The sequence below is a fragment of the Coregonus clupeaformis genome, chromosome 28, assembly GCF_020615455.1.
Source record: "Coregonus clupeaformis isolate EN_2021a chromosome 28, ASM2061545v1, whole genome shotgun sequence".
NCBI lineage: Eukaryota > Metazoa > Chordata > Actinopteri > Salmoniformes > Salmonidae > Coregonus > Coregonus clupeaformis.
Genome location: NC_059219.1, coordinates 17468004 through 17482252, shown reverse-complemented (window position 1 = coordinate 17482252; position 14249 = coordinate 17468004). Strand labels below are relative to the sequence as shown.

The window sequence follows — 14249 nt, the reverse complement described above, 5'->3', positions numbered from 1 at the left end:
TTAGATTACATAAATGCTTCAAAATTCACCTAAGTTTGTTAGCTGATGAAGATTTCTCATAGAACAAAACGTATAAGATCTCCTAAATCTGTGTTTACCACAGAGATACTTTTGCTAGTTAGAACAAGGAAACTTTTCCTACAACCAGTCAGCAAGTCGGAAATGTCAGAGTTTCCTAGTTCAGACTAGCACATGAACGCGGCATATGGGCCAACCTTGGACCCACAGACCAGTGATCATCACTGATGAATAAACTCATAGCTAGAAAGCTGTAATACATTCTTATATTATTCCCCTACACCAGGGGTTCCCAAACTTTTCCACACCTGGCACTCTTTTCATTCCCCCCAAAAATTGTTAGTTATCAATATCTTTGATGATATTGTAGGCAAAGATCATTGTCATAAATACCTGTAGTTCACTGATTTCTCTCTCACAAATCGATTACTGCTGCTTTCTTGTATCGATTAATATGGATATTGTAGTCCTTTACATGTCTACAGGCCTACAAGTATCTATAAGTGTACTACAATACCCACTACTCCACCTTGACATAACATCTGACGTAAACGCTTCTGAAAGTGTATAAACGTGAGTATAAGATACTTGCTGTCGTTACGAGTATATGTATAATTTATCCTTACACCCTTTGTTCGTATTATTATGAAGACATGTACCACACTGTCCTGCATTTGTGGCAATTGTTTTGGGAGACGTGGCATATTGAAGCAGCTAACGTTAGTTGCTAGCTAACGCAAGTCTCTCTATTTGGTCTCCCTCCCACTGTGCTAAGCTAGTTAGTTAGCTCACCTTAACTATTCTATTCGTATCAACAAAATCACGTTGTTGACATTGAGATTACAGCATTTCTTTCAAACACTCGTTTTGGCAAGAGGCTGTATTGTTAGCCACGACATGCATTGTCAGCTAACGTTAAGCTAGTTAACTAAGTGATGCTAGCCAGAATTAGCTAACGTTAGCTAGCTGTCAGTGGAGTTGACAGGCTGACTGTCAGACCAAGCATTTAGCTACGTTACCTAAATTGGTTACCCAACACTTCAGTTGTGTGACAGCATCTATGTAACCTTATCTTCCAATTGAAAACAAATCAACTCTCTTTGGTGGTGGTGAGGGAAAATGTATTGTTTTGTTTACTCTGCCATTGATTTTATAGACTGTGAATATTTTGTAAAACTTTCAGACCAGAAATAGACTGTGTGGTAGCATCTTATGGATCACAGAGTGGTGGGCAACCAATGTCTCCACCCCGGCTCACCGGCGCCCTGCGCTCCTTCTCTACTGTGAGCAAGCACGAAGACTTCACTGAAGAAGTATATGATCTGAAGGTAAGGCAAACCCAAAGCAAGTTACATTATAGACCATATCCGACTAACCTTTGTGATGGGACACTATCTCGTTTTGACAATATCACAATATTATTTTAGCGCTAGTCGGCTGTACCACCACCAAAACGCCAGTATTTTCCTTCAAAGCTGGTTTTCTGTCTTCTTTTTAAATAGGGAGTCAATTTGTTTTCATCACTTTTATAACCATGACTGATCAAAACTCGATTTCTCATTGCTCTCTCTTGAACCTCTGCAGAAGACATTTGGTGAGAAATATGTTTGGAACATCGAATCGCAATAAAATCACAGTATCGATTCACAATACATATCATATCACACCTAAGTATCGTGATATCGCATCCCTATCAATTCACAGCCATGCTTTATTATATGAGGGAGGTGGAGCTGATTACACATGTATGTGAATTAAGCTAATTGAGGAGGATGCTTTGGGCTGTTGTGAACACATAGGCTACTTGTAGTGCTTTTTCATTCAATTCCCTTCTTGATATCTCTTTCTCCAGCTCTCTCCCGTTTACCATGATACCTCTCTTTTCCTGTTATCTTCTTTAATCTGCTCTCTACTCTCTCTCCCTTTTCAAAATATATTCTAATCTTTGCCTCTCCCTCTATTCCCCTAATTTCTCCTCTCATTCAGATCGGGGGCTTGTTAAGTTGGTGGTGTGTATTGAGATACTCTACTTAGGAGAACATTGGGCCTGGTCCTCAGACCACCACCTCTGGCCCTGTTCTCCCAGAGCTAAATCCTCAACAGTGTGAAAACTGCTGCTTGAGGGAAAAGAGGGACTAATGAGGGTCGCTGGGAGATTATCAGAGCTCCAGTAAAAATGCTTTAGTTTTAGAGGACACGGAAGTGCTGATTGTAATAAAGGCATGGTGTAAATACTGCTGCTGGCCCTCCTTGCACTGAACGCCCTGACCTGATGAGCACTAATACCCAATGCTAAAGGAAATTCTTATTTCAAAGTCACTCGCTATGCAAGGAACTTAGCGAATGCTGCTCCACTATGTCTTTGAGTTATGAAAAGGGCTTAGAATTACCCTCTGCTGCATGTGATAGAGAGGGATATGGAGAGAGAGGTCACTGTGTGCATCCAATATCAGACTACATAGTTTCATGATAATTCTGTGTAACACTATGCCCTTGCTGTCTGTTTGTCTCATGTTAGACCAAGCGTCTAAAGAGGCAGGAGCTGTTCTCCAGAGAGGGCCTGACATGGCAGAAGATAGTCCAGTTCTTCACTCAGCATCTGGAGAAGGCAGAGCAGCAGGCTGCAGCACAGGAGCTGAAGAGCATCCTACAGGCTGCCAAACAGATAGGTAATCAACTCGCTGGCCTGGCTGGGATACACTTTCAGTCATGCAGTACCATTCTAATGTTATGTTATCTGTGAGGGTGAATAGGCAGTGTTTTCCCTAGGACTTTTCCCAGCAGTGGTTGCAAAGACAGTTGTTGTTTTGTAGAACGACTGTGAGAAAGTCACTTCTGGTGACTTTTTAAAAGGACATTCTACTCCAAAATGATTAAATTATGTTGACACCATCTGAAATATAATTTTCCCTTTAAAAGCATTATAACCTTTAGACCAGCTTATGTAGCATGGCGGCTTTAAATAAATAGGCCGAAGCATGGGGTTGCCCATCCCATGGGGTGCCGCTGCTAAATTAATATAGGGGAAACACTGATAAGTGATAGGTAATCAACTCAATGGCCTGGCTAATATACATTCTAAACCAGGGGTGTCAAACTCATTTTGCCCCAGGGGCCGCATTTGGTCTTCACCAAGGTCCGGAGGGCCACACTTAAATGTATTATATTTCCTCGCAGTCAAAATGTGCAATAGTCCTCTATCGTTTTTAGCCTCAAGACAAAGCACTGAGCCTCCCCTCCACTGTTGGGATTCAACCTCCTATGGAGAGCTTGCTCCACCAAAAGGAACCCCATACAAGGTGTCAGAGCTCCCGCCGTCACCGTGGCGACCGGGTGTCCTGATGTCCTGATGTGACTTATAATTAGATTAGATGCAAATCCCCCACAACTCCAGAAGTCGTACAGCGGTGCAACACAGGGCCCTCTCCTGCTGCTCTTATTACTATTCTGATCCTGCCTGTTGGGGGACGGGTGATCACACACACCCCTCTGTCCCCCTAATCCCACTGCATCCCTGATAGATACCACAGTGGCGTGCAGTGGAGAGTGGATGCCCTCCAGGCAGAGCGCCTCTGTAGTGTACAGGAGGAGACTGAGGCCCTGAAGGACACATGAGAAGGCATCTCTGAGGCTCCCTCAATGTGTCTTTCCTCAATTCCTCACGTCCCCTCTCCTCGATTCCTCACGTCCCCTTTCCTCACCTCCGCCTCAAAACGCATTAGAGCTAAAGATCCAAGGTTTCTCCCCTCTGAACTTCTCCTCCAACGTGTTTTGAGGAGGAGAGAGGACACAAGGAATCGAGGGAAGACAAATTGAGAACAAACCTGGGGTTCTAACAGCAGCTACATGTATGTGGAGGATCAAGAGCTCAGGACAGCTAGTGGAGTCTGGCTGCCTGGGGTGTCTCTCTGTCTAAAGGCTCATGTGTTCCAGGCTAGGATCAGTGTCTCTGAAAGATCAATTATATAGTGTAGAGCTTGATGCATGTTCCTTAGCTGAGGTGTTTTAGTAGAGAATGCCAGGATGTTGTCAGCAAATAAGAGTACATTCTAACAATAGACACATACAGTAGGTCCCTGAAAACATGTTGTACAGTCAGGATTTCTACTTTGAAATGCTGTCTAAGAGCTCACCAAGAGACGCATTATGGCCTACCTACCTCCTTGAAACCCTGTGATAAAAGCAGATTTTTATGAAAAGGCCAATTTTGTTCAATTTATTTGCTTTCTGTTCGCCACTACTCTTTTTTTTTTGTCCTCATCATTGAAAGGCCAGAGAGCCTTCAGCGATAATAAACACGTATTTGGGATATTTTCTAAATGTTCTTGACCATGCAATTTTGGTCCTTCTAATGTGCCCTTAGCCTGTCTATCTAACTAGAGTGTAAAGCTCTAGAACACACTGAGAAGGAAGATGAAAAGCATCCATCGTGCCTTGACGCACACACAATGGAGAGTGAGATGCATTTAGGCCATTTTAATTGGCTTAAATTATTTTCATCCGTTTCCCTCTGCCTCTCTAAGTATCACCCTTTATCTGTCTCCCTCTCTTTTTGTCTCTCTCTCCCTCTCTTCTCTTTTGGACAATTAGTCCTGATTCCCTTCATTAAACAGAGCTCTCACTGAGCTACGGTGGGAGGATACGTGTCTTTTAGAAAGTGCTCTTATCCATCTTTCATTTCTCTGAGGAGCAGTGCTAGACAGTGCTAGCCTTTTACTGCTTGGAACATACAGTTGAAACAGCAGTGCAGCAAGAAATATCACATTGCTGTAGCCACTAGCCAGCTAGATATCACTAATGGTATAGTAGTGGTCGTGGGTTTTCTGATAATCACAATGATCATCAGTGTCAGCATATGCCTCGGTTGAAGAGTGGGACTGGAGAAGCTGGGCTCATAATAAATGATGATGATGATGGTATTTAGCATCTAGCTAACTAATTATCTTGTTGTTTCTCCATGTCTCTGGCAGTGGGGACAGAGCATGGCCAGGACACCATTGAGAGTGCTGCTGTCTTCCTGTTTGAGACTTTCCACAACAAGGACCATGTGGGTCATGAGGAGACCAGGGCCATTAAGCAGATGTTCGGCCCATTCCCCTCCTCGGCAGCCGACGCCTCCTGTGCTGCTGTGTCCCGGGCCGTGGCCCCTCTGGGAGAGTCCCAGGTGGGGGGAGTCTAATTTTGTCTATGGGGACAACTGTAATACTATGACATATATATATATATATATATATATATATATATATATATATATATATATATATATATATATATATATATATATACACACAGTGGGGAGAACAAGTATTTGATACACTGCTGATTTTGCAGGTTTTCCTACTTACAAAGCATGTAGAGGTCTGTAATTTTTATCATAGGTACACTTCAACTGTGAGAGACGGAATCTAATAAAAAAATCCAGAAAATCACATTGTATGATTTTTAAGTAATTAATTTGCATTTTATTGCATGACATAAGTATTTGATACATCAGAAAAGCAGAACTTAATATTTGGTACAGAAACCTTTGTTTGCAATTACAGAGATCATACGTTTCCTGTAGGTCTTGACCAGGTTTGCACACACTGCAGCAGGGATTTTGGCCTACTCCTCCATACAGACCTTCTCCAGATCCTTCAGGTTTCGGGGCTGTCACTGGGCAATACGGACTTTCAGCTCCCTCCAAAGATTTTCTATTGGGTTCAGGTCTGGAGACTGGCTAGGCCACTCCAGGACCTTGAGATGCTTCTTACGGAGCCACTCCTTTAGTTGCCCTGGCTGTGTGTTTCGGGTCGTTGTCATGCTGGAAGACCCAGCCATGACCCATCTTCAATGCTCTTACTGAGGGAAGGAGGTTGTTGGCCAAGATCTCGCGATACATGGCCCCATCCATCCTCCCCTCAATACGGTGCAGTCGTCCTGTCCCCTTTGCAGAAAAGCATCCCCAAAGAATGATGTTTCCACCTCCATGCTTCATGGTTGGGATGGTGTTCTTGGGGTTGTACTCATCCTTCTTCTTCCTCCAAACACGGCGAGTGGAGTTTAGACCAAAAAGCTCTATTTTTGTCTCATCAGACCACATGACCTTCTCCCATTCCTCCTCTGGATCATCCAGATGGTCATTGGCGAACTTCAGACGGGCCTGGACATGCGCTGGCTTGAGCAGGGGGACCTTGCGTGCGCTGCAGGATTTTAATCCATGACGGCATAGTGTGTACTAATGGTTTTCTTTGAGACTGTGGTCCCAGCTCTCTTCAGGTCATTGACTAGGTCCTGCCGTGTAGTTCTGGGCTGATCCCTCACCTTCCTCATGATCATTGATGCCCCACGAGGTGAGATCTTGCATGGAGCCCCAGACCGAGGGTGATTGACCGTCATCTCTAACTTCTTCCATTTTCTAATAATTGCGCCAACAGTTGTTGCCTTCTCACCAAGCTGCTTGCCTATTGTCCTGTAGCCCATCCCAGCCTTGTGCAGGTCTACAATTGTATCCCTGATGTCCTTACACAGCTCTCTGGTCTTGGCCATTGTGGAGAGGTTGGAGTCTGTTTGATTGAGTGTGTGGACAGGTGTCTTTTATACAGGTAACGAGTTCAAACAGGTGCAGGTAATACAGGTAATGAGTGGAGAACAGGAGGGCTTCTTAAAGAAAAACTAACAGGTCTGTGAGAGCCGGAATTCTTACTGGTTGGTAGGTGATCAAATACTTATGTCATGCAATAAAATGCAAATTAATTACTTAAAAATCATACAATGTGATTTTCTGGATTGTTGCTTTACATTCCATCTCTCACAGTTGAAGTGTACCTATGATAAAAATTACAGACCTCTACATGCTTTGTAAGTAGGAAAACCTGCAAAATCGGCAGTGTATCAAATACTTGTTCTCCCCACTGTATATATAGGCCTGCTTAAAATAAAATATAACAAAAGTTACTTTTTGGTTTATACATTTTCTTCCTAGTATTTTATTATTCTACCATCCTATTTTTCTTAGAATATATTTATTATGCTGTACTATTTATTTATTGATGTTTTACAGGTGGAGGAGTTTGTTCGTTCCCAGAGCGCCTGTCGCACCCCTCAGCGCGGCTCGGCCTTCGGACGCAACATCACCTTCTCCTATGACTGCTACGCCCTGGACCCCCAGGAGGCCCTGCCATGGGCCGGGGGCCCTGAGGATGAGACCCCTGGTGGAGGCCTGGACTTCCACAGCTTCCTCAACAACCACCAAGGCCGCAGGGGTAATGGGGGAGAGGTGGATGGAGGCAGGCTAAGCCCGGGAGGGGCTCAGAGCTCTGGGGATGGGACCATCCTGAGGGGGGAGGTAGAGAAGTACCTGAACGGAGGCAACATGATTTCTTCCAGCCCTGAGGAACTGTGCACCTCCCTGTTTGAGATGCTGGCTTCCACCAAGAGTGACGACGAGCTGCAGAACGAGGTGAGCAGCACCCTCTCACACCACCTTTACCCTTTTCACACTATTGTGCCGACCGAAACCTCAGTTATTCCTTGACCTTAGCCAGCTGGCCTCTGGGGTTTAAACGCCGGGTCAGACCACATCCACTTTGGACCCCGTCTCCACTGCAGGTCAACCTTGGCCTTTAGCTTAGGGTGTTGTCTCATGCTAAAGATGAAGTTTGGAGAGATCTGGAGAGCTGACCTTAACCTTATAGGAGAGGAGGAGGATCTTACTGCTTCTCCAGGGAGGTCCCATCCCATAGGAAGGCTGCAGTATGCCTGACATACACATCAGGATAAAGGCTGCAGTATTGTATGCCACACAGAAGGAAGAATAAGTGAAAGTGTTCAGGTTCAATGTTTAAGGTCTGAGATTCTGTATGGTTTTTAGAGGGTGGAAAGACCTTGGGTTTACTGTATGTTGAAAGGATTTGCGCAGTTACCAATGAATCAAGACTAGCTAGAAGAACTGGGCTAGAATTACTGGGCAATAACAGGCAATTAAGGCAGCACTTAGTCTGTGCTGAGCCATGGTGTTATTGAGACATGTTGTTCACTTCTTCCACAAGAAAAGAACACACTTACGGAGAGAGTGGGGGAGTGACTGGGTGGGGGTGGGGGGGATGCCAGGTTGTGACGGAGGAGAGGAAGGGAAAGATGGATTGATGAGGCTCTGGGCACTGCTCCCATCTCTCTTATACAGGTGCTTAATTTAGAGTTGTTCGCTCGCTCTCCCTCTCTCCCTTACAGCCCACAAAAACACAAGGTCGCCACACACCTTAATTAATATAATTTATTAGTGGCTCTCTTCTGTTTGTTCTCCTCGACCCCCTCCCCCCCCATCCAGCATCCAGTCTAGAAGAGGTGTGTGCCTGTTTGTGTGTTAGCAGTTAAAGGTCAGGGTTAGAGTGCCCTCTGTAGGCCACATGCTCTGTAGGCCACATGCTCTGTAGGCCACATGCTCTGTAGGCCACATGCTCTGTAGGCCACATGCTGAAACATGTGGCTTTCACTTATGAATTAGACAAACAGTGCCTCATTCTGTTCTCTTGAGTGTCTCTCTCTCTCTCCTCTACCTTTACTTTTCTCCACAGCAGACAGTGTAGGTTTTTACTAATACCTGCTTCTACATTCTCTTCTGATGTTCTCCACGTAGTTGACATTTGGAAGCCAACTCCCCTACTGGCATGTTTAGATGTGGAGTGCCCTTTGTGTTTGTGCACTCCACGCACCTCCCTGCGTGTGACTCCAAATTCAACAGCAAAGTTTAAAGGCTCTGTACTCTGTACCATTAGATGTGACAGAGGAGAAACCCACCGCTTTTTATTACCTCTCATTTGGACTCCTGGAATGATGACATTTGCTGCAATAGCAGTGGCTTGAGAAAGAGAGGAGAAAGAAAGAATACAAAGTAATGTTTTTTATAGCTTGATTTTAAAGGTATGTTTTTGGTGGTAGTGAAAAGAAGAGCTCTGCCTTCATTAAAGCACAGGGACATAGACTCTTGATGAGTTATATTCATTTTTTTTGACTGCTGTAAGACATACTGTGTGCGGGTGTGCTGCTTATATAATAATAATAATAATAATGCCATTTAGCAGATATGGCAGTCTCATTCAACATTTGTATTATAACCAGTGATCTATGTGGACACTGATAGTTGCCTGTCTTCCTGAAAGCTTGTTGTAGCCTATGCCATAGAGAGTTTTCTAGAACTCTCTATGGTTCACAGTTACAGTTCACCTAATGTCTCAGCCTCATCCAGGCTTAAAGGTAAAAAAAAGCCTTCAGGGTGGTTAGGTCTGTGAGCTCCTTCCTTCTGAAGGAAGACTGTCTCTCACTCCCAGCAGACTCCTCTGTCCTCCTCACCTTCCCTTCCAGGCTGAGAGGATCCAATGAACTTCAAGGACAGAATTCATGAGTGCCCATAAAAAAGATTCTCTCCGGGCAGCAGGTGAAAAACAGACCAACAATAACAACAAACAGTCCCAGGGTCATTCCATCTCAAAAAGCACAAGCACAAGGATTTCGACACCCACCATCTCAGATTGTTCTGAAATCGTTTCTGTGGGAAGAAACTGATAAGGTTAGCATTCCTGCAACATTATTTTGTTGAAATATAATTTGATCTCTGTGAAGTTGAGCTAATTGATTGCACCCAAATTGGACCTTTGAAATGATAGGATTCATATAATATTCAGTAAATATAGTGCATAACAACTGATTTGGACCCCAACAAATTCTAACAATGAGTAAGACATAAGGATTCCAAAGAAATGGTAAAAAGCCACCCACAGACCCCACCTCCCCACGCCAAACCCACCCTAACAATGAATATATAGTATCAGTTCTCTAGGTCTGACAAGTAGTATGGAGCTGTGGCTCTGTATATTGTTTCTTCATCCTACGTAATGTATTCTCAGTGAATTTGGTGATGGTTTATTTCCCCTGTTCAGAGAAATTTGTCATTGAAGTTGTTAGGTTTCTGTCCCATCCTGCATCCTGATATTACCAGGTTCTGACCACTAGATGGTGCTGCTCCCCCCCCCCCCAATGTTAAAGGGATAGTTGACCAAATTACAAAATAACAAATTGGTCTATTGAGAAGGTATGACAGCAATCCATGCTTTGGTTTTGTTGTCCACTGTTTCAAATGCTAACTTTACAGAATTTGTGACACAAATCCAATTCAATGGTACCTATATTAGCATTTTCACGCTTCATGTCCAAGTCATCCTAAAGTATCAAGAATTTGATTGTGTAACTCAATGTTACTTACTTATAGATGATTTGGATATGAAGCGCGACAGTGCTGATATAGGTACCATTGACTTGCGTTTGATTTGTGTCACAAATGCTAAAAAGTTAGCATTTGAAACAGTGGCCAGGTTAACAAAACCAAAGCATGGGTTGCTGTCATACCTTGTCCATAAACTGCTTACAGGGTAAGGAAACCAATATGTAATTTGAGTGAACTATCCCTTTAACATTGAGGGGAAGGGGGGTTCTTTAAATTAATCACTTAATAGCAGTAACAGCACCATCTAGTGGTCAGAACCTGGTAATATCAGGATGTAGGATAGGACATAAACCTAACAACTTCAATGACTAATTTCTCTGAACAGAAAACTGATACTACACTGGACAAAAATTAATGCAAGAGGAAAAAAATAAATAATGCATATAAGGAAATCAGTCAATTAAAATAAATTCATTAGGCCCTAATCTATGGAATTCACATGACTGGGAATACAGATATGCATCTGTTGGTCACAGATACCTTAAAAAAAAAAGGTAGGGGTGTGAATCAGAAAACCAGTCCATATCTGGTGTGGCCACCATTTGCCTCATGCAGCGCGGCACATCAGGTTGTTGCTTGTGGCCTTTGGAATGTTGTACCACTCCTCTTCAATGGCTGTGCGAAGTTGCTGGATGTTGGTGGGAACTGGAACACGTCGATCCAGAGCATCCCAAACATGCTCAATGGGTAACATGTCTGGTGAGTATGCAGGCCATGGATGAACTAGGACATTTTCATCTTCCATCAATTGTGTACAGATCCTTGTGACATGGGGCCGTGCATTATCATGCTGAAACTTGAGGTGATGGCGACGGATGAATGGACCTCAGGATCTCGTCACGGTATCTCTGTGCATTCAAATTGCTGTTGATAAAATGCAATTGTGTTCATTGTCTGTAGCTTATGCCTGCCCATACCATAAACCCACTGCCACCATGGGGCACTCTGTTCACAACGTTGACATCAGCAAACCTGGATCAATGTGTATAGTCATTGTTTGGGTGCGTTTGGCGTGGGGGGTCCGTGAGTGGCTTTTGACCATTTCTTTGGATTACTCATGACTTACTCATTATTAGAAAAAAAGTTAGGGATATGAATCTTTTATAGATTAAATGGACAATTTGGGTCCAATCAGTCAGCTTAATTTATCAGAGATCAAATTATATTTAAACCAAAATTATCTTGTAGGAATGCTAATCTTATCTGTTTCTAACTACAGAAAAGATTTCAGAACAATCTGAGATTGTGGGTGTCATTGCTTGCTGAAATGACATGGAATGACCCTCAAGTCACTGAGAGGGAAAGGATTTTGGAGGCAGAAAATTAAACCAAGTCCCAGCACACAGAGAAACAAAGACAACCCTTCACAAAGTGGGGCGGCTGACCTGTCTCCTGACATCATCAAAGTGCGTCTGGCTCCCCTAGCGCGGTGGCTAACGAAGTCCCCAGAGAGGATGTGGAAAAGCAAAAGAGCAAAGTCTCTCTTTCCATCAGATTATCCATCCATCTGCAGACTGAAAAGCATGAATTTAATAATCTGTTTTGTATTGTATTTTAGCTTTATTATTTATTACAAAACATAATGCAGGATAAAAAATTCTGAATGGTCAAGAATGCTCATATCTTCTAATGTCAGTTACTATGTTGGTTTTGATGTTGTCTCTCATTGAGTGCAGTTACATGCACATTAACAATTTCCCTAATAATCCTGTTTACATGGACACATCTAAAATCAGGCTACCTGATGGGACTTAAATAAATGCTGAAAATTGCCATTCAAAATAAACATTCTACCACAGCGACCATGTTCTTTTTGTGAAGCCTGATTGATTCTGTGTTCGGACATATAAAGTTTGTATGTGAAATCTATTTCTAAGATGCATACATACTTTCAGTTTTTACGACCTCACTTCACTCACGCATTAGAGGGAGGCTTGCGTTACCGGTGCTGGCAAATGCGCAGATCAAATACACCGCTGGAACTCCGATTAAGCTGTTCACATGTCCTAATAATTCAAAAGATTGCTTAGAAAAGCAGGTGTTTTATATGGCGTATGCGTATTTAGATTTTGACCTTACGTCAATTAAGATAAGCACAGTAAAATGTTTACATGACTATTGCCATACTCTGCCTACTGACATAATCAGTTTAATATCGAATTACACTGAGTGGACAAAACATTAGGAACACCTTAATATTGAGTTGCACCCCCTTTTGCCCTCTAAACAGCATAAATTCGTCAGGGCATGGAGTCTACAAAGTGTCGAAGGCATTCCACAGGGATGTTGGCCCATGTTGACTCCAATGCTTCCCACAGTTGTGTCAAGTTGGCTAGATGTCCTTTGGGTGGTGGACCATTCTTGATACACAGGGGAAACTGTTGAGTGTGAAAAACCCAGCAGTGTTGTAGTTCTTGACATACTCAAACCGGTGCGCCTGGCATCTACTACCATACCCTGTTCAAAGGCACTTCAATCTTTTGTCTTTCCCGTCTCAATTGTCTCGAGGCTTAAAAATCTTTCTTTAACCTGTCTCCTCCCCTTCATCTACACTGATTTGAAGTGGATTTAACATGTGACATCAATAAGGGATCATAGCTTTCACCTGGATTCAACGGGTCAGTCTATATAATGGAAAGAGCAGGTGTCCCTAATGTTTTGTACACAGTGTATTAGTGTGCATGTAAAGTTACTCATTGTGTCTGATGCACACTGCATTTCCACCCCCTATGGTTAATACTGTATGTTTCTCTCCTGTGCTAGCCAGCTCCTAGCTCAGTGATCGCTCCCCTCCCAGTCAGGTTTACTGTTGTTTTTCTGTCCCCAGCCAGCTAAGTGCCAGGTGGCTGTGTTTGGGGGGCTTAGCGGCAGAGCATTATTCTGTCCCAGGCCCAGACTTACTTTGGGCATGGTAATTACCAGGTGCTCATTCTTGGCAGTGCAAGCGTGTGTTTGGAGGGAGGATGGAGGTTGAACCATAGGATGTGTTTGTTTACTACTTTAGGATTCTTGGCTGAAGCACACCTGCTGTTGTCTCCCACTCGCTCTCTCTCATCTCTCTCTCTCCGTCTCCCCCCTCCTCTCTCTCTCTCATTTCTGTCTCTCTGTCTCCCCCCTCCTCTCTCTCTCTCTGCTCCTCGCTCTCTCTCTCTCTCCCCGTCTCCCCCCTCCTCTCTTTCTCTCTCTCTGCTCCCCCTCTCTCTCTCTCTCTCTCTCTCTCTCTCTCTGCTCTCTCTCTCCTCCAGCTGTTTGAGCTGCTGGGCCCAGAGGGATTTGAGATGATCTCTGTTCTCCTCCAGAAAAGGTCTTCCATCGTGGACTCTCTCCTCTCCATCCCTGCAGACAGGATCAACTACCCACCAGGTGAGTCAGACCCTGCCCCTTGCACCGGAGGCATCCAGGTAATCGCAATAGAAACCAGAGATCCATCACACTCTCGGAGAGCAGTGGGGTAGAGCGTTGTTGATTAATTAAACTGCAGATCATTGGTTTGAAATTCAAATTTTACATACCTAGCCAAATCTTGGCATTAATTGCCTAGACTAATGCCTAGACCAACTGACTCCAACATTCATCATTGAAAAAAATTTAATGATAAAAATATTTAAATATTTAGCCTGTGACTACCCTTCATTTGGAGGACCACTTTTAATATTATGCCTTTTTTTATTTTATATATATACTTATTTACCCCCAACCTTCATCATTGACAGAGTGTTCTCAAGGTAAGGAGAGGGTGTGATCTGAATTGTAGGAGGAGGAGAGGGTGATGTATGATAGGCTCACTAAGGTCGACTCTTCGCTATGCATTTCTCAGCGGGGTCATGACCTTTAACACCTGGTCCATGTTTGGATGTTAATCCCTACCACACAAACAGCACAGTCCAGCTCCAACAACCCTTAAAGATCTATCTGAGGGTTTGATGTACAAATCAATATTAGACTCTGTGAATCTTTGATCGTATCCCGT

At 43.5% G+C, this 14249-nt stretch overlaps 1 protein-coding gene across 1 annotated transcript in view; it reads left to right on the top strand.

Moving 5' to 3' along the window:
* The first annotated feature begins 553 nt into the window (after positions 1-553).
* LOC121543033 (activating signal cointegrator 1 complex subunit 3) overlaps positions 554-14249 on the top strand; it is a 160326-nt gene continuing 146630 nt past the window's right edge. Inside the window, exons 1-6 of the mRNA XM_041852716.2 lie at positions 554-591; positions 1202-1346; positions 2537-2687; positions 4989-5182; positions 7061-7459; positions 13525-13642. Coding sequence (XP_041708650.2) covers positions 1257-1346; positions 2537-2687; positions 4989-5182; positions 7061-7459; positions 13525-13642 — 952 coding nt within the window. The 5' untranslated portion in view covers positions 554-591; positions 1202-1256. The remainder of the gene's footprint in view (positions 592-1201; positions 1347-2536; positions 2688-4988; positions 5183-7060; positions 7460-13524; positions 13643-14249) is intronic.